This window comes from Zeus faber (genome assembly GCF_960531495.2).
Source record: "Zeus faber genome assembly, chromosome: 20".
NCBI lineage: Eukaryota > Metazoa > Chordata > Actinopteri > Zeiformes > Zeidae > Zeus > Zeus faber.
The window spans coordinates 9,991,872-10,010,951 of NC_137207.1; the positions used below are offsets into that span (position 1 = coordinate 9,991,872).

The following is a 19,080-nucleotide window of genomic DNA, read 5'->3' on the forward strand; positions in this document are numbered from 1 at the left end:
ACTTCAACACTGTGTGTGCATATCGTCATGCAACCCTCCATCACTGTCTGCCCCCTCCCATACTCCCAACAGCTGCTTATACTCCATACTTTAAACTCTGGTCTTCTGTACCAGATCAGTTTTTCAGAACGCCTTTTGCGGAATATATCCACCGATCAGCCTCAACACTGACAGATGAAGTTGAATAACATTGCTTATCTCATTCCGATGGCACCTGTCCAGGGGTGGGATATATTAGGCAGCAAATGAACAGTCAGTTCTTGAAGTTCATGTGTTGAAAGCAGGAGAAATGGGCAAGCGTAAGGATCTGAGCCATTTTGACAAGAGCCAAATTGTATTGCTAGACGACTGGGTCAGAGCATCTCCAAAACAGCAGGTCTTGTGGGGTGTTCCCGGTATGCAGTGGTAAGTGCCTATAAAAAGTGGTCCAAGGAAGGACAACCGGTGAACCGGCGACATGGGCACCCAAGGCTAATTAATGTGTGTGGGATGCAAAGTCTAGCCCGTCTGGTTCGACCCCACAGAAGAGCTACTGTAGCATAAATTGGTGAAAAAGTTAATGCTGCTCTGATAGAAAGGTGTCAGAACACACAGTGCATCACAGCTTGCTGTGTATGGGGCTGCGTAGCAGCAGACCAGTCAGAGTGCCCATGCTGACCCCTGTCCAACACCAAAAGCACCTACAATGGGCACGTGGGCGTCATAACTGGACCATGGAGCAATGGAAGAAGGTTGAGCAATGGAGCAATGGAAGAAAGGTGGCCTGCTCTAATAAATCAAGTTTTCATTTACATCATGTGGATGGCTGGGGTTAGGGTCCGATCCATGGTGGCCCAACCTCACAACTTACAGCACTTAAAGGATCTGCTGCTAACGTCTTGGTGCCAGCTACCACAGGACACCTTCAGGAGGTCTTGTTGACTCCATGCCTCAATGGGCCAGAGCTGTTTTGGCGACACGAGAGGAAGCTACATAATATTAGTGATTATTTGTGGTGGTTTTAATGTTCGTGTGTGTGTGTGTTTGTGTGTGTGTGTGTGTGTGTGTGTGTGTGTGTGTGTGTGTGTGTGTGTGTGTTTATTTTTTTTGCTGTCACTACCATGTTAATCTCCACTATTTGGCATTTCAGTAAGCTTAAAAACATACAAGTTGTCCTGAGGAGGGATCACACATTTGTCTCTGCGATGTGTTTGGTTTGTTCTGATCGCTGGTAGTAGGAGAGACGGGCAAAGCTGTTTCCTCTCAGCTCAGCAGCAGAACGAGGGCTTGAAATCTTTATATTGTTTTAATGAAAGGTGGCCAGCAGGAGTCCCATCTGGAGAAAGAGGGATGGATGTGTGCATCTGGGCATATGTGCATGTGTGTATGTATGTATGTCAGTGCTTGTGTGTAAGAAGATATTTTTGTGTGCGAGTGTGCATGAATACATTGGGAGTAGAAGGGAGAGGAGTGTGTGTGTGTGTGTGTGTGTGTGTGTGTGTGTGTGTGTGTGTGTGTGTGTGTGTGTGTGTGTGTGTGTGTGTGTGTGTTGGCTTTGCATCAGGAGGGTGTGAGGGCCATTTAAAGAATCCAGACCGAAGCGAGAGCTAGTCAGAAATCTCTGGAAGTGTGTGCGGGATTGTTTGCCTGTGTGTGTGTGTGTGTGTGTGTGTGTGTGTGTGTGTGTGTGTGCGCACGCTGCGCCTGGTTTGTGCTTGGGTCGGTGCTTAGATACAGAGCGCCAGAGATGAGGGAGAGAGAGGAGCTGAGGAGAGCCGTGGAGCAGTGTGACAGTCTGCTGTCCAGGGTCCGAGAGCTTGAGGAGCTCAACTCCCACCTGAGCAAGGAAAAGAACGAGGCGCTCACTCGGTGCCGAGCTGTAAGTCCTTTAACTTGGCTCCGTCTCTGTGGTTCCCCTGCATCTCTCTATTCCCTGACGCTCCTTCTCTCTTTCCTGTCAACCTACGCCCACCCCCCTCTCTCTCTCTCTCTCGCTCTCTCTTAGGTCTGTTTTTATAGGGCCTAACGTTGCCTTTGTTTTAACATCTCTTTAATACTCTTAGAACTGACTTGCTCATTGTACGGGGCTGAATTTCTGCTTGGTTGGGTTTATAAAACGCGGTCATTATACCGACCCTGGGGTGGATGATATTAAGTGTGTAATGATACCCTAGGAGAGAGCGCGGTGGGGGGGATGCGCGGGGCGAGGGTGGTTATATTTTGCAGCAACCATAGCTTTGCTTGGTCTGTCTGTTCTGACACTGTTCTCTCTCTCGCTCTCTCTCTCTCTCTCTCTATCTCTCAATCTCTCGCCCTCTGTCTCTCACTCGCTCCCTCTGGGCTTTTACTGCTGTGTTGGAACATTTACCACAAACATCATCAATGTTTTATTGAGGCAGCTCTTTAGCCCAAGGTGGCATTGAGATTGATTGGTTTATTGGGACTGAGAACTTTTTTGACTGACACACCTCTGTGATGTAAGCGTGTGTGTGTAAGCATGTGTGTGTGTAAGCATGTGTGTGCGTGTGTGGTCTGAGGCAGTGCTTGATGTATGATCTAATGCTCATGGGTGGAAAGAAAAAATAATCCAGTATATAAACCTGTTTATTCAGTACTGACTCATACTCGAATAATCCATCCGTTGATGTGAAATGGAAGCAGAGGGTGGGTTTTAAAAACAAACAAAAAAAACAAAAAACAATGCTACACAATCCATAATTACTCACCTTTAGAAAAGCAAATGGCAACAGATAGTGTTCTGCAGAGGGTGGAGCAGTGCTGTAGCGGTCCTGTTGGCAGCGTTTGCAGAAAGTGCTTCTTTAGAGGCAGGTGCTCGAGGGATTAGAGATCATTACTGGTGCTGAATGTCTTAGCAGACCACTTAGACAGATTCATTGGAAACACATCATAAACTGCACTAAAAAAAGCATTTCTCCTGCCCCCTCCTCTATTTTATTGTCGTCTGGCTTCGACAAAGTCGAAGTCTTTTTGCGACCGGCCACAGGTACCTTTTTTGAATATGCTCCAGTAATTTGCCCCTTCCAGAAAAGTCACCTTACATATTATCCCTACTAAAACAGTGCAGGTCAACTGCACTTTTTGAGGACGGCTTTAGAGGCAAATATTTCTCCTCTTTCACTGAAACCACCAGATGTGCTCTGGCTCCAACTCTTATTCTTTCACCTCTTAAGATTGTTCAACAATAAATAATGAAGTTAATCCTTGGAGGGGGCAGATGGGCATTATAATTTGTGACTGAGAGCCTTGCTGATGGGACGGCGGTGAGAAATGTGACCCCATTGTCAAAAGATTCAGTGCCGCTGCCTGAAGGAATCCTTCCAGTTTTCCAGAAGGAAACTGTCCCTCTTATTATCCTGGTGGTGGTCGGCGCTCTGGGGTACTTGAGGACGAGGGGTGGAGGGAAATGGCCTCCTCTCATGTGTGTCAAATGACAGCGATAGGCCCGCTGTCGCCCCTTCGGGTCAACAATGATTGCGCGTGCTTTCATTTGTATGTTTTGTGCAAGTGTTTTTTTTTTTATTCTAATTTTAATGTTTTTATTTCCACTCTGGACCAGACCGAGACTACATTTGTTTCCAACCTTTATTCAACCAAGCATTCTGCGTCAACTCTCATGTCAGCATTTAACCCCCCCGGAACACACATAAAAGAGACGAAGAAAGGTTACCCGTGCTTACCATTGGATTCTTTGGGGACACATGGCTATCAACAAGGGAATAAAAAGTCCACATAAAAACCATAAAAAGTTTACTCTTCAATTACCGTTAATGGGAAATAAATGTGGAGCGCTTGCTCTCTAGAGGTCTCCAGATGCCCTAGTTCTGCACGTGGAAAAACTCTGTCTGGACCGGCTCTGACGGCACTGGGGCCCTGAGCAAGCTCTGGGGAGGAGGGGGGGGAGAGAGAGAGAGAGAGAGAGAGAGAGGAGAGAGAGAGAGAGAGAGAGAGAGAGAGAGAGAGAGAGAGAGAGAGAGAGGCGTATTGATATAGATGTAAAACTTTTTCGATGTTCAAGGGGCAAAGAGAGAGGGAGCAAAGGGAAAATGCAGAGGAGTCGGCGAGGTCAGGACTTCTCGGAGATAAACATTGGTAAAGTGTTTCATGCCAGGGTCCAAAAGGGCTGAGAATTGCTGGGAGAAGCTAAATTACTGAATGAAAAGGATGAGGGGGTTTTCTTTTTTGACAGCACCGTAGATAAATATCTCGAGGTCATCGGCGAGCCCGCAAGTTCCTCTACCCTTTATCCCTTTATGATCATCTCTCGTCTCGCCTTTTGGAGCATGACAAGATAACTGCCAATTAAATTACAGGCGCTCTGAGACCACCTCATGGAGGCGGCGGTTTGAGGAGACGGGAATAAGAGGCTTGATCCGACAGGGACGCGGCAGCAGCCAGCTCAGTATTAGCTCGTGTGTCTGGTCTGAAGCTTTGCTCTCGACACCTCTGTTGCTGCCTTGGTTGATCTCCAATTTTGTATCGGGTGAAAAATCTTTCACCTTCAAATCTCTCCATAGATAAACAATAGCGACGGTAGAAAGGCTATAACAATGTCTTATCTAGTCAGTTATTCAAACAGGTTTTACAGCAAGAATTAATCGTATTCTGTTGAATTGAAGTCTTCGATCGAAATCAGCATGAAAACGTTATTAAAACTATTATTCCTGAAGCTTTTGTCGCGAAAGGACATCAGGAGACCAAAAATGTAAACATCTGTAAGTCGGCCTTTGTTTGGAAATTGCCTTTTTGTCTCGACCGGCCGCCTTCTGACAAAAATGTAGTCAGAACCGGCGTCCCGGTGTTTACCAGCTTTCTCTGTGGATTCGAGTCGCTGTTGGATGTGGAGTAATGTGCGGAGAGGGAGACGGGGCAAGCTGTATCTCAACATTCTCTGCAGTTGTGTGGGAGTTGCTTGACAGCCATGCACACATCTGTCTGTGCTGCCTGTCCACATAAGAATTCTGACCACATTGTCAAAACAAAAAAGAATTGAATTCACAGGGAAAAAAAAAAAAAAAGATTGGGTCTTATTTATTTATTTTTTTTCTGGATGGTTAGACGTCTTCCACATGCCTCCTCTCACACAGTCATGGTGAAAGGCTGTTTTTGCTTAATATTATTTAGAAATGCCGTTCGGGTTCTGCTGTTGGGGTGGTAATGATCTGGAGCCGCAAACGGAATCCCAGAGATGTCTGTCTTACTGGTGGTAATCGTTTCAACGTGATTATTTTTCAAAATATACACGGCCTAACCATAACACCCAATTCTGTCACACCGATGTTTACCCTTGATGTGCAACGCTTAGTCTTGTCTTTTTTTGGGGGTCCGGCTGGCTTCATTCAAGAAAGTCAACAGCACTCCGAATCTGGAGCACAATATGCCTCGTTGTTCTGGCAGAGATGAATGCCGTGTTGTCGTGGGGGTTACACGAGCGTGGGCACACGAGACCTTTACGTCAATTTAAATGTAGACACAAAGGGGAGAATTATTATTATTATTTATTTATTTATTTTTTGCCCTATGAAGCTCTGCCCTTTTTTTGTCTTGCCTTGTGCGGTGAAGCAGGCAGGGCTTTGATGGCTTGTTTTTCTGTCGAGGCTCTGGACACAACGTCAGAGGCCCCCTTTTTGCACAGCCTGACATTCTATACCAGCCAGCGTCCCCCCGGGAGAGGTCGGGATACCCGACAACTGGGGATAGACACCTGTTCCAGGAGAAGCCGGTCGGAGCGGCGAGGGGAGGAGAGGGTGTTTCGGGCTGGGCAGCGGACAGCGAGTCGGTAGTGAACGGCTTTATTGTGTGTAGTCGCCACAGCCGGGGGGCTCGGAGGAGAGGAGGTATAAGAATGTGTGGATTTTGCCCGGATATTCCAGCCCACCGCAAAGAGAGGGTGCCCAACAGTTGTGATTGAGAGACGACGAAGAGCGAGACACGGGGGAACCAAAAAAATAAAAAATAAAAAAGACATCGGGAGAAGGAAGTTGACACAGCAAAGAAGAAGCGGTTTGATGAGCTCTAAGTGTGCTCCGTGACAGGGAGCTGCGTCGACCGGAGCGAACCCCCCACCCCCGGCCGAGTGAGTTACAACCGTTCGTCATTCCAGAACACACCTGGAACGGTCAGAGCAGCTGCATGCCAAGCAGAGAGAGCCAGCATTTACGGTAGCAAGTCTCTCATTAAGCCGAGAGTGGACGGTCAGCGCGCCACGTCTAGGTAGGCAGGAGCGGGGCCCAGCGGTCTGTAGACCAGAGGGCGCCTGATTGACAGGATGTCGGCCGGGCTCCGGCAGCGTCGCCACTCCCTCTCCGACGACTCTGAGGAGGCCAATGGAAACCAGCTGGAACCTGGACCGGAACCAGAACCAGAACCAGAGGAACTGGACTGGGATAACTATAGCGCCACGCTGGAGCACAGACTAGCAGCTGTGGGTACATTCCTCTTGCATGAATGTGTATTTGTTGTTGTGGGCCACATACCTGGCTTTGTATCCTCAGACATGGAGTGTATAGTCCATGTCTTACATGTATAGTCCAAGTGACGAATTACGTCTTCTGTTCTGCCGTTCCTGTTAACGTGTTCAAGGGGTTCCGAGGCGAAAGTGTTAAAAGGTGCCAACAGTTTGGGCAGAATTAGAGGCCAGGTATGTGCTGTACATGTAGAGGCTGTGAAGAAGTGGGGAACAGTGCACAATCCCGGAGGCCATGCACACTTTTGGAAACGAGTTAAGATGAAAATGTGGTCATCTGGTGATTTTGCACCATATGCCCACATATTCGGCCACGTTATTAGCTCATTCCAAATGCCTCGCCCATGAGAAACGGTCGGTGAGAATATGAGAGGAACCAGACCAGGCTGTCACATTCAGGCCCGTTATGGATAGCTGCTGTCAAAAGTGATCCACCACTTGGTAGAACTAGCTTATCGAGTCTGTGCTATACGTCATTGAGTTGCTTTTTCTGTTGGGCTATAAAGGCTATCAAGGGAAAAGTTTTCTTTGGTTCTTATGTGGGTTTGGAAAAGTACAGCATGTAACCTGTGGTAAGATCCTGTGAATTTGTGGGCTAAATATATTTTTAGGCCCTTTTCCTTTATCTTCTCGTCCTTGTATTTATTGGTGTAACTACCTTTTCAGTATTGCACTCTTGACAACCTCAAGTTATTGCTCCTTCTCCTAGTCTCCACACTCCACCAACAAAGTTAAGATATCTTAATCTTTCTTTCTTTCCTTTTGCCGTATCTGTCTCTCCATAATTGCCAGGAGCAGGAGAGCGCCCAGGCCTCGGAGCAGCGCTGTGCCCAGTTGGAGAAGGCTCGTCGGGGGCTGGAGCTGAAGGTGTCGGGGCTGTCTGAGCGTCTGGAGGAGGAGGAGGCGTGCTCGGCCCAGCTGGCTCTCTACAGGGACGGGCTGGAGGCTGAGTGCAGCAGCCTCAGGAGAGACCTGGACGAGCTGGAGAGCGCCCTGACCACAGCCGAGCGGGACAAACAGGTAGATATTTATGGTGAAGAGGGTCAGCAGATGACCTTATGAGGCCAGAGGGCACTGGAAGTAACTTCCATTGTGATGTTTGAATTGCAATTTTTCAGTTTAAGCTACAGCGTCTGCTGGTGTGACAGGCATTAACGAGACCACACGTGCTTTGGAGAGGCTAGAGTAAACACTGGTTTGGCTCTCTCGGAGCTCTCTGTGTCGGCATTCATTGCTAAAGTCGGTGTCAAAGATCAATGACTTCCCCCGGTTCAACAACGTTTTGTACGCCATTATGAAGTTGACAAGCAGTGGCTGCTCTTACATCTACAGTAAAATGCCCTCAGCAGCTGTCTATGTTTGGAACTGAGGTGTATTAAGGGATTAAGATGCTATCTTTGTTAGAGAATGCCAAAGGAATGTATGATAATCCAGATGGGACCGTCGCCAGTGGTGCTTTCTTCCAAATTTGTGAAATGATGCCGTAGTATATTAAAACCCATTTTAGTGTGCCCGTGCGATATGCTCTGATATGCACCTGAATCTGGTGTCATATGCCTTTGGCGACCCAAGCACGTTTTGCACAAATCCCTTGTTGAATAAATCTTCTCTTTGTATGACAAAGGAGCAATAAGGTGAGACCAGAAAGGGTGCAGCAGATGCCGCAAGATGAGACCTGTTGGGTTGTACCGTTGACACAGTGTTGGCTCGGTGGAAGCTAGAATAATATTAAGTCAACATTTGTGATTGTTTGTTGTTATGGCAATATTCATGGAAAGATGTGAAGCATTTTTTTCCCAACAATTGTATTTACAGAAGTGAAAAAAATGTGTAAGTACAGTGGTACTTACGACTGCATCTACTTACAACTAATCCAAGATACGAGTAGCGGTAGTCGCGAAAATTTGTATTGACTTGCGACCGACTGCTCCAAGATACGAGCGTGGAAATTTGCAGTTGGCGCGTCAGCGGCCAGTCAGCAGTCAGTCAGCAGTCAGTCAGCAGTCAGTCAGCGGGCGACCTACATCGCGTGTGCACGTAGTTCGTGGTTTATCGATATTTTTTTCATATTTACTGTGTTTGTGCAGTGTATTTTGTTTATTTTCACCCTTCATGATTTCATAATTTATATGGGAAAAATTGCTTCGACATACGACTGTTTTAACATACGAACGTTCTTATAGAACGAATTACAGTCGTAAGTCGAGGTACCACTGTATAGACATTTGGCAAAATAATCTCTTCTTGCAATTAATGTACACTGGAAAGCAAATACATTTTAACACTGCACAGTAGAGACATGTTCATATATTGTTTCCAAGTTTTTTTTTTTTTTTTTCTTGTTTGTCTTTCTTTTGGCCTGTTATAATTGGACTGTTCACATCATTTGTACAAGCTCTGCACTCTGCCTTGCCAAAATGATTAACAATGCAATTTGAATTTGGGATTAGTTTATAAAATGCCTCAAACTTGCAATTTGTGACTTACCTGTTATCTGTCTTTCTCTCTCTTTCTCTCTCTCTCTCTCTCTGTCTCTCTCTCTCTCCCTCTCTCTCCCCGTCCTTTCACGGGCAGTCTTCAGACAGGGAGGTGAGGAGACTGTCTCAGGAGCTGTCTCACAAGGACGAGGTGGTTCAGAAGCTCGAGAGAGAAAAAGTTCACCTGGTGGAGCTTAGTCAGGTTAGAACACAGTTTGTCGTAAAGGTCAAAGGTTACAGGCGCTGATATAAAGGATCTGGATCTGAGTCAATTAGACCGTTTTGGACCCATTTGTTAAAGCACAGATTATATGTCTCACTCGCTGCTCAGATCACTACAACCAGATTGACTGTGGACCTGCCAAAACTGACACTTATGATAAATGTGCTCTCAATCTAGACACACACACACACACACACACATACACACAAACATGGAGTGTTCCTTCAAAATCAATGCAGGTGGTGGAGAAATTTAAGAGCTCCTACCCCCACCTCATCTCACACTGTATGGCAGCTATGAGATCTTCTGCATACTAATGGCTGCCAGATGCTTTGTCCCACAGTAGCTCGCTCATTCTTTCATGCAAGCTGAGGGAGCAATTGGAAATAAGGCCTAACTAGCTACTCAGTGTTTATTGAACATGTCTAAGGTTATGGAATATGTCCGGAATAGAAATGGAACATTGCTATGAAAACAAAATGGAGCCGCAATTTCTCGAAACATTTGTCATCAGCGGAACGCTGGCAGCCTCGTGAGTTGGTTAAGGGGCAGCACGTCATCGCGCTCCGCTCTTACTGGTGTAATTCCCAGTGCCAGAGTTATTCAGAGAGATAATTATCCGATCAAGCAGATCAAATGGGAGATGACATTTGCTTTGCGAGCAAAACAAATCAACTTCAATCGTCGGATGGATCCAATATGGCGGACAGATGGATGATCAGTGATTCAGGGACACATCCCACATCTGCAGCCCAGGCTCAGGCCTCTTGTTTCTGCTACCCCCCTCCTCCCCACTTCACCACCCCCAAAACAGCAGGCCTTTGAGGACCTGCAGAGCGAGGAGGAGAAGGTGGACATCCTCACCAAGCAGAGGGCCAAGTTCCAGTTGCAAGCCGAAGATGTACGTTTTTGCGTTTTATTATTCTCTCAAAGTGGTTTGATATACCGCCATCGTATGAAGTGATCTTAACTCAAAGCTCTCAAAGTATTATTTCGATATTAAACCTCAACCCTGGTAACCAGTAGACCTACTGTAACCAGTTAGACCTTTCTCAGACCTTTTGCTTTGATGTTCTTATTCTTCCAAATGGTCCCCATGTGGCTGTAACAAGCGCTCTTCCCGCATCCATGTCTCGTGTCCCAGCTTGAGTGCCAGCTGGAGCAGGAGCGTCGGCAGCGCGGTGAGCTGGAGAAGAGCCGGAGGAGGCTGGAGGGCGACAGCAGGTCCGCCATGGAGAGTCTGGGAGACGTGGAGAAGATGAGGGGAGGCCTGGCGGATCTCGTCAAAAAGTGGGTTCCCAGTACAGACCCGTTTGAACCCTTAGTAAAAGACCGTCAAGCTCTGAACGGCACACACATCGGACGGCAGGACAAGTTCAGCTTTGACTGGGGTGTGACAGTGGGGGAGGTGGGGGGGGTATCCTGATTTAACTTGTGCGTAAAGAATTCATAAGATTCATGTTCCATGGAAACGGATGTTTCCTAACTCTATAATGACTGACTTCCTTCTTGCTCTCTTAGGAACATCGCGGTTGGTTTTCTGTCACTGTTAGATTGATTTTCAGCAATAGGAGCAGTTTGTGAAAGAGACATGGAATATTGAGACATAAGTTATGAGACGCGAAGTATCAATTACCGCAAGTTTTCAAAACACGGGCCGATATACAGTACAAGTTGAAGAAAAAACCTGCACAGCACCGACGTACACGAAGGGTGGAGGTGTCATTTTGTGCGATTCCCCCCCTCTGGAGCGGAAAGGGCTCGAATGTCAGCGATGGCTGTGACATGTTACCAGCGGAAAGTTCCGTTATCGGTGCTGCTGTTGAAGTGATGGGCCCTCGAGGCCTTGTGAGGCTTTTCACCGATGTCTTAACTTGTCAGAGTCTGCCTTCCCTACAATGAGGGCAAACAGAATCATTTTCCTAACTAATTATCCTAACCCTCCGAGTATAAAACCAACGGTCTGAATCGAGAGAATGTGCTGTACAACCGCTGTGCAATAAAATGTCTCCAATACAAAATTAAAACTTGTCTTCCAATGACGTCAGCTGCGTCTTCCGCATGACCTTCTCTGACTTCAAACATTAATGAAAACAGTGACTCGCTCGGGGTTGCGAAGGTGCTCTGTTGTTTCGAACTGTGGATGGTACCCGGATCAAATTAAATCTGTCAATCTTATACTTACTTTTTAATGTTCTTGTTTTTTTTTGTTTTTTTTTATCTCCACCTCGTTGACCTTCTCTATTTTCTTCTTCTCCTCCTTGAAGAAAAGATTTGGAGTTGAGCAATGCGGGCACCAGGCTGGAGGCAGAGGAGGCCCTCAACATGGGGCTGCAGAGGAAGAATAAAGAGCACCAGGTTGGTGGACGCCCCCCTCCCAAGTGCATGTGTGGAACAGATATTCATACGCTGGTTCATACGCTGTGTGAACCACTTTTTTGACACACCTGTGTGTGTGTGTGTGTGTGTGTGTGTGTGTGTGTGTGTGTGTGTGTGTGTGTGTGTTGAGGTTTATGTCACATTGTGTGTACATGTTTTATGTATAAGGTATGAAAGGACCCTTAAAGTGATACTCGAGAACTACAACAATTAGTTGTAGTCATAGAGTACAACAATGGAAAGAATCGGACTTTAATGTTCATTATGGTAAAGAGAGAAAAAATGAACATCAAACTATTTGGATTGTTTAAGGAAGTCAGTATGAGAAAGATAGTAAAATGTTATTTCTTGCTAGGAATATGAGTTTCTATGGGGGAATTTATGTAATAACGGATCAGATTTGCTACAATAGACTTCCATGGCATTCCATGGTGTGATTTATCTACCGTAATTTCCGGACTGTTAAGCGCACCTGGATATAAGCTGAACACTGAATTTTTTAAAAATATTTATTTTGAACATAAATAAGCCGCACATGTCTATAAACCGCAGGTGCCTACTGGTACATTGAAACAAGTGAACTTTACACGGGCTTTAACGAAACACAGCTTGTAACAAAAATAAATAGGCTTTAACGAAACACGGCTTGTAACAAAAATAAAAAATTTGCGGTAAACAGTAGCCAAGAAAGTCATTGGTCACTATCTTCCTCCTCCTGCGCTCTGAAACCACTGAAGTCATCTCCTTCGGTGTCGGAGTTGAATAGCCTCAGAATTGCTTCATCCGATGTCGGATCGTTTTCATTGTCGCTCTCGTCACTTTCATCCGGAGGCAAATTCCCCGCTGAGCTCATGCTGCCCTCTTCAACACGCAGTAGTCCAGCCTTTCCAAACCCGTTGATGATAGTGGATTTTGTGACAATGCTCCACGCTGTCAGGACCCACTGGCAGACACCACGATGGTCCACCTCTAAAATCCTCAAACTTCATTGCGGTGGCGATTGTCTTGACTTTCAGTCGGATCTGCACAGTTGAAACACCTCGGCCGGCTGCTCTCTGTGTGTTGACCCAGTCTTCGAGCTCATTTTGTAGTTCGGGCCATCTGCTTTTCTTCCCTCTGAAAGCTTTTGTTGTCTTTTTGCACTGAGTCAGTTCCTCACGCTGCTGTTTCCAACGTCTTATCATCGACTCACTAAGGCCAAGCTCCCGTGCCGCAGCTCTATTTCCATTTCCAGCAGCCAGCTCGATCGCCTTCAACTTGAAAGCTGCATCATATGCATTTCTTTGTGTCTTTGCCATGATGAGGGTGACGAAATTACGACCGTAAATGATGGGAAGTTTGAGCGCGCTCGATTTAATCTAAACAGTTACATTGTTTCACCTTAACCCGTTCGGCAATTTCATTGGTCTAATGAAAGCTTCAAGCCGCCAAAAAACTGAGCACCGTCACATAATGTGTTTTTTGCTCAGTTTTTTGGCGGCATGAAGCTTGTGAAAACGGGAAAAATCCATAAATTAGCCCCGTCATTGGATAAGCCGCGAGGTTCAAAGCATGGATAAAAAGTAGCGGCTTATGGTCCGGAAATTACGGTACACTGTAGATAATGTGTCATATGTGTTTTTTTGTGGTAGAATCGTGGTGGAATCACTTTTATTGGACAAATAAAAGCGATTTGTCCAAGATAACCACAAATCTCTACAGGAGAATGTGTTGTATACCTAGTAGGTCAGATTAATAAAAAAAATCATATTCATAAGATAAGAGACTAATATATTACTCAATACATAAACCTAAAGAAACAGGAGTTTTGCCCTTAGATCGGCCGGCTGTAGCTTTTCGAGCACATTCTTACCCGCGTCCTTCAATTGTGTATTTGTGCGATGCATTCAAAGAAAATTCCGCTGTTTCGCTTTTTTTGAACATTTTACCCGAGCTTTTCCTGTAAACCCTTCTGCGTCATCCAGGAGATAGGCTCAAACGTGTCTGAGGGTCTTTATCTGTCCCGCCGTCGCTGGCTGCCGATATCAGTTTTCATGTCTGTCTTTGAGCAAAATGAGGTGAGCGGAGAGATGAGAGCTGACGATAGGAGGAGAGCGAGAGGGGGGAACAAAGACTTATTAATGCGTGGCTTTCAAACAAAAATGGCTTTTTTTGTTAAGTCGAGGTCATTTCTCTCAGCGTTGTCGATGCGTTTAAGCAGCCCCGTGTTTCATCTAGACAGAGGGGAAAAAATAAAAGAATGGCTTTGTCCGTCCGCTGTCTCTGACTTGAGGAGTGAAAGGCGATCCGTGCGTCTGTGAAGCCGGACATGTTTTCCCATTTACTTTGGTCTTGGCGTTCTCCCTATCTCATACAATGAGGCCTTTATTTGTTGTTTTGCGTGGGTTGCGTGCCTCTCTCTGGCTGTGTCTTTGTGTTTGTGTGTGTGTTTTTTTTCCGCATCGCTCGGCATGGCTCTCCTCCTACTGATAAAGACGCAGGTGGACAGCCGATTGGACGGCTGACCTCTCCGCATCGCCCACTCCGGCCGGTTTTTCAGAGAAAGGTCACGTTTATCTGCCTCCACACTGGGCGTGCGTTGTTTTGTGCAGCTGTTGAGACGAAGCAGCTTCCCCTTCTTTTGCGGCACGCCGTAATTCAAAGCAGTTGGGCTGCGCTGGGGGGTCAGGAGGGGCGGAAGTTTGTTGCTTTTCTCAAAACGTGGAGTTGGCCGAACCGAGACGCTCTCGTGGTTTTATAACGGTGCCGCAAAACGGTTACGCATCCCAGTGGCGCCGTCAAGGGGTCGTCGGGATCCAAGCCGATCAGCCTGACCTGGAGCTCGCTCACACCAGATGTTTCGGCGGAGACACTGAGGCAGGCCGCGCTTTGATGGCGACCGCAGCCACTTGCATTCGTTCAACACGTTGTTGCTGATTTGTAGACTGTTGTGAGGCACGCTGGGCTCAGTCCAGCAGTTTGATTTCAATCAAGGCATCAGATTATTCTGTGGAGGCATAATAGATGGAACCACTGATTTGTCCTTTTCCTCAAAGTTTTTTGACGAGGTAAAAAGCGTCATTCAGTGGGATCTGTAATTGTCTGGCCTCTCTGGCCAACGGAAAGACGAGGTCCCCTGGTCCAGCTGTGGACCACTGTCTTAAGAATTGATATTAATAGCGCAAAGGTTTTCCAGAACCAGCCCATTCAGGCCCATGGGGCCAGTATGATGGGATTGTCTGAGCATGAGGTCTTAAAAATGATCTCTCTTTGATGATGTGGTCGAGAGGATACGACTGTGTTGTCTAATATGGTTTGTTCTTTTGTTTTCCCTTCCTAAGGGGTAAAGTGTGTGTGTGTGTGTGTGTGTGTGTGTGTGTGTGTGTGTGTGTGTGTGTGTGTGTGTGTGTGTGTGTGTGCGCGCGTACGTGTTTGTGTGTGTTGAATGTTCGTGCAGGATATAACTACCCACGCTGCTGAATATCCCCCACAAGTGCTGAGACATCGGCCATAAGTCAACATCTGATTGCAATTTATGCACAATTATTATGGTTTCGGAGTGCAGTGGAAGTGCGGGGTTGAGGGGGGGGTGAAAGTTAAAGTTTTAAGTGCACACAATTATGGAGATCAATCCCGTTCCCAATACTGGAGGGGGTGAATTGGAAATTTCCCTTCCTAATTCTAAAAGTGCTCAATAGATTGAGAGCGGAATTGTAGAGTTGAGGATCGATGACGGTGTGGTAAATCTCATTGTGAATGAAAAGTAACCCCTCTCTTTTCCCTCGGCGGAAAATAATGTTCCGGTTGTGTTAATTGTGGGTTTAAAGTGTCTCTTAACTCTCTAAAGAATCAACATTTCCCCACAATTCTACCACCGCCACAACATTTATTTTGAGGCTGTTTGGGAAAAGTGGAAATCTAACAAGAAACAGATTGTGTGTGTGTGTGTGTGTGTGTGTGTGTGTGTGTGTGTGTGTGTGTGTGTGTGTGTGTGTGTGTTACGGAGAGAGAGATAGTGGATGAATAAGGGGGTGGGGACAGCAGAGAGCCCGAGGGGGGGAACTGCGAATGGTGGTGTGTGAGCGTGCGTGCATACGTGTGTGTGTGTGTGTGTGTGTGGGGGAGACAGCCAGTTGTTCAGTCGGGCTGCTGCCTCACCATGGCTGTGCTCTCTGCAGACGTCCTGCGCTGGCATGTGAGTAACTAAATCTTTTTCAGATGCCTCCTTTTACAGTATCTCCTTTGGCTTCTCGGACCGCTCCTTTTCGAAAGCGCGGCGACTGCGCTTCTGAGCAAGGGTCGGATTTACAGGAATGATGCTGAGTCAAGTCGAAGCTCGGCTCACCCGCAGAGATTTTTTAGAGATATTGGGTGTGGGTCAACTTACTTGTATTGATAATTTCATTCATGGGGAGTGAAATAATCCCTCCGCGGTCGTTGTGTATTTAGTTATTCTCTCAGTAAATTGTCTCGGCGCTCTGCGTTTCGGTGAGCTCTGTGCTGGTGAGTGAGCTGAACCACCTCAGGGAGGGTAGGTCGTAGGTGTTATCACTCCGAACACCCCCCCGGGGGTAATGGGGGTGGGGGGGGGGGTGGGGTGGGGTACATGACATGCCAGACACTTCCTGACAGAGACACGATGGATCTGCAGATAGAGCAGAACATGACACAACTTGGAAGAAGGATGCGGCAATAAAAAGTGATGGAATCTTTAAGAATCTTTTACGATCCCTCAAGAGTCTTCCGAGAATGTAGTTGTTTTGAGGGAAGGTTTGTTTGACTATTTATCGTCTCCTATGGGCGAGATGTTTTCACAGTTACTGTGAATGGAGAGATTGCAGTGTCTTTTAGTTTTTTTTTAATTCAGGCATAAGGTTTAGCATTCAATCTTGTGTTCAGGATAATATATTAGGAAAAGTTGGGTCCAGGGAAGGTGTTATAGCGCTTGTGTTTTTACTGATATACTTTGTACTTTACAGTACTTTATTAAGTTCATTAATTATTTCATTATAAGTATATTCCGTTTCAGGAGATTTCCACTTTTACTCCACTACATTTCAAACCAAATGTCAAGCACATACACACGGATTGATATTTAAATGTATTTGTTAATTACTATGAAATATGACATATATATATATATATATATATATATATATATATATATATATATATATATATATATATATATATACTGTACAATTTTTCAAATCATTATTTTGAGCACTCATTGGCAGACTACAGTAGTATGATGTATCATAGACTGTTATATCAGTGCCCTGGATGTAAAGTCATTTTACTTTTAATACTTTAAGTACATTAAGTGCTGGTACTTTTGCTAATCTAGAAATGTCAATGTGGTGCTTTCATTTTCTATTAATTTGTTTTATTTATTGTGTTATTTCTACTTTTACTTACTTAAAAGGTTGGAGTACTTTGTCCACCACTGGGTTGAATGAGCCCCACTGATTCGGTCTTATTTTCAACGTGCTGCTTCGTAAAATCCCAGAAATTTCACCAGAAATGTCAAAGAAAGAAAAGGCTAAAAACAAATCCCAGATAGTGTTAAAAATGGCACCGAAGCGCTTTGGTGCTGCTGAGCGGCCGTGGCAGACCCAGCCCTGCGTCCGAATACAGATAATGACCACAGGCCACAGACATTCTTGCTCTCAAATTGCTACCTGAGGAAAAAAGACAGTGGCATTCCACAGCCCAAAGGGGGAGCGGAGGGACAGAGGCCACACCGCTGAAGCCCCCGAAATAGCAAAGCAAACGGGGGGAACTTACCCCGGTCCGTCTGAGTTCGTCCCCTGCCAGAATGATGCAGCCGCTTTTAGACAGAAGCGTTGAATCTCCGAGGACAAAGCAGGCCTCCGGAGTCATTCACGCTTTTGGTGAATGTGGTTTTGGCCATGCCAGTTTGATACAATACCCTCACTGTTTCTTTTGGGCTTCACTGTCTCTCTCTCTCTCTCTCTCTCTCTCTCTCACTCACTATTTTCTGTTTTTAGGCCCGCATCGAGGAGCTGGAAGAGGAGCTTGAGGCAGAGCGCGCCATCAGGGCCAAGGTGAAGTAGTACCACTCTACTCAGCCGTACCAGGGGGCCACCCGTAGCCAGTGACAGGAGGGGGAAGCGGCCGCAATTTGTGCATCTGTCACGAGGCAGCGGATTCTGTATCCAAGGATCAGCTCCTCGTTAGCCCTGCGCTACAAGCTGTAGAACCCGAGAGGAGAACAAAAGGGAAAGATGGGGAGAAAAAAACAAAACTAAAACAAAGGCGCGCTGGTTTGCAGATCCGCTGCCAGTTTTCGGGGTACGGCGGCCGGACCTGCGCCTCTGGTCACTCCAAACCATCTGCACCTGCGATAACAAACTGAGGGGAAGAGACCTTGTGTTTCTGATTAACATACAGGGCTGCCCTGAAGGCGCCCGCACACACACACACACACACACACGCACGCACGCACGCACGCACGCACGCACGCACACACACACACACACACACACACACACACACACACACACACACACACACACACACTTTCTGGTTCCTGTAATCCCCCTTGCCTGGCTCCCCGGGAACGCAACAGAGGAACAGGGCATTTTTCTTTTATTTTTCGCCACCTTCCTCTTCAGGTTCAGCCAAGTTGCCAAAGCATGTTCTCAGATCTCGCTGTAAAAGCCTAAAGCCCAGCTCCGAAACGCCGAAGCCTGGATTCAATAATGCAAACCGCCGTACCTGCTCTAACTGCTTGTTGTTTTAAACCAGGCTCACTTGAAGTATGTGTGTGTTTAAGAGTCGCCCCACTTAAGACTGTTCCTGGTACAGTAAGTGTGTGTGGGGAGGGGAAAAGCTACATATTTCACCCAGGGTGTTGAACGGGATGTCAGGAGGGGCCCCTGAGGTGTGTGTTTTGCGCACTTCTCCTCTCTCTGGGTGGTACTCCCTAATGGCACCAGCCCCCCATTCCCTCTCCTCTCTCAGCAACAGGTAGGGACACGTCGGGCAGTTTTATCTATTTCACCGGCTGTGTCATTTTGTTCGCAGAGCGGCTCAAACACAACATACCTCTGCTGCAGACAGGCTCCTCATTGTTTGGCTCTGGCCCCTCGGGAGGGAGGGAGGGGGTGCAGACACGTCGGGGTCGGGGATGCAATCAGAAGATGTGGGAGTGACAGACGACACAAGTTTTTCCACAGGATCCTCTCACGACCGGAATGCCGGGCGGTCGCACGGGAGCGAAACCCGAATGTGGAAATTCCAGTGATTTGAGCGTTTTCTGCAGTTCTGTGCTGCCTCAAAGACAAAAAAATGTCATATCCTCACGTGAACTCACTCAGTACTTAATGGAGACGTTGACATTGTTCATGTTCGCTCATGATTAACTAACCATTACCTCGTTAAAGAGACAACTCTTCATTATCGATAGCGTACGACTTCATCAGACCCAACTTGCGAGAATTAACCCAACTTCAAGGTCGACGAGAGGTTGCAATTTTTCATGAAGTAATACAAGTGTCAATCACGTCGGTTTTTCATCCCGAAGACACATAACC

General features: G+C 46.5%; 1 protein-coding gene across 3 annotated transcripts in view; it reads left to right on the forward strand.

The window, feature by feature from the left end:
* The window catches only part of LOC307245738 (myosin heavy chain, skeletal muscle), a 35,193-nt gene that overhangs the window by 4,079 nt on the left and 12,034 nt on the right, over positions 1-19,080 (forward strand). The window contains exons 2-7 of one of the 3 annotated variants that reach the window (XM_080021392.1): positions 7,256-7,483; positions 9,038-9,142; positions 9,978-10,064; positions 10,308-10,453; positions 11,431-11,521; positions 17,533-17,589. In XM_080021392.1, coding sequence (XP_079877518.1) covers positions 7,256-7,483; positions 9,038-9,142; positions 9,978-10,064; positions 10,308-10,453; positions 11,431-11,521; positions 17,533-17,589 — 714 coding nt within the window. Of the gene's footprint in view, positions 1-7,255; positions 7,484-9,037; positions 9,143-9,977; positions 10,065-10,307; positions 10,454-11,430; positions 11,522-15,669; positions 15,717-17,532; positions 17,590-19,080 lie in introns of those variants that run through there. The other 2 variants (XM_080021393.1, XM_080021394.1) reach the window with 2 other exon arrangements.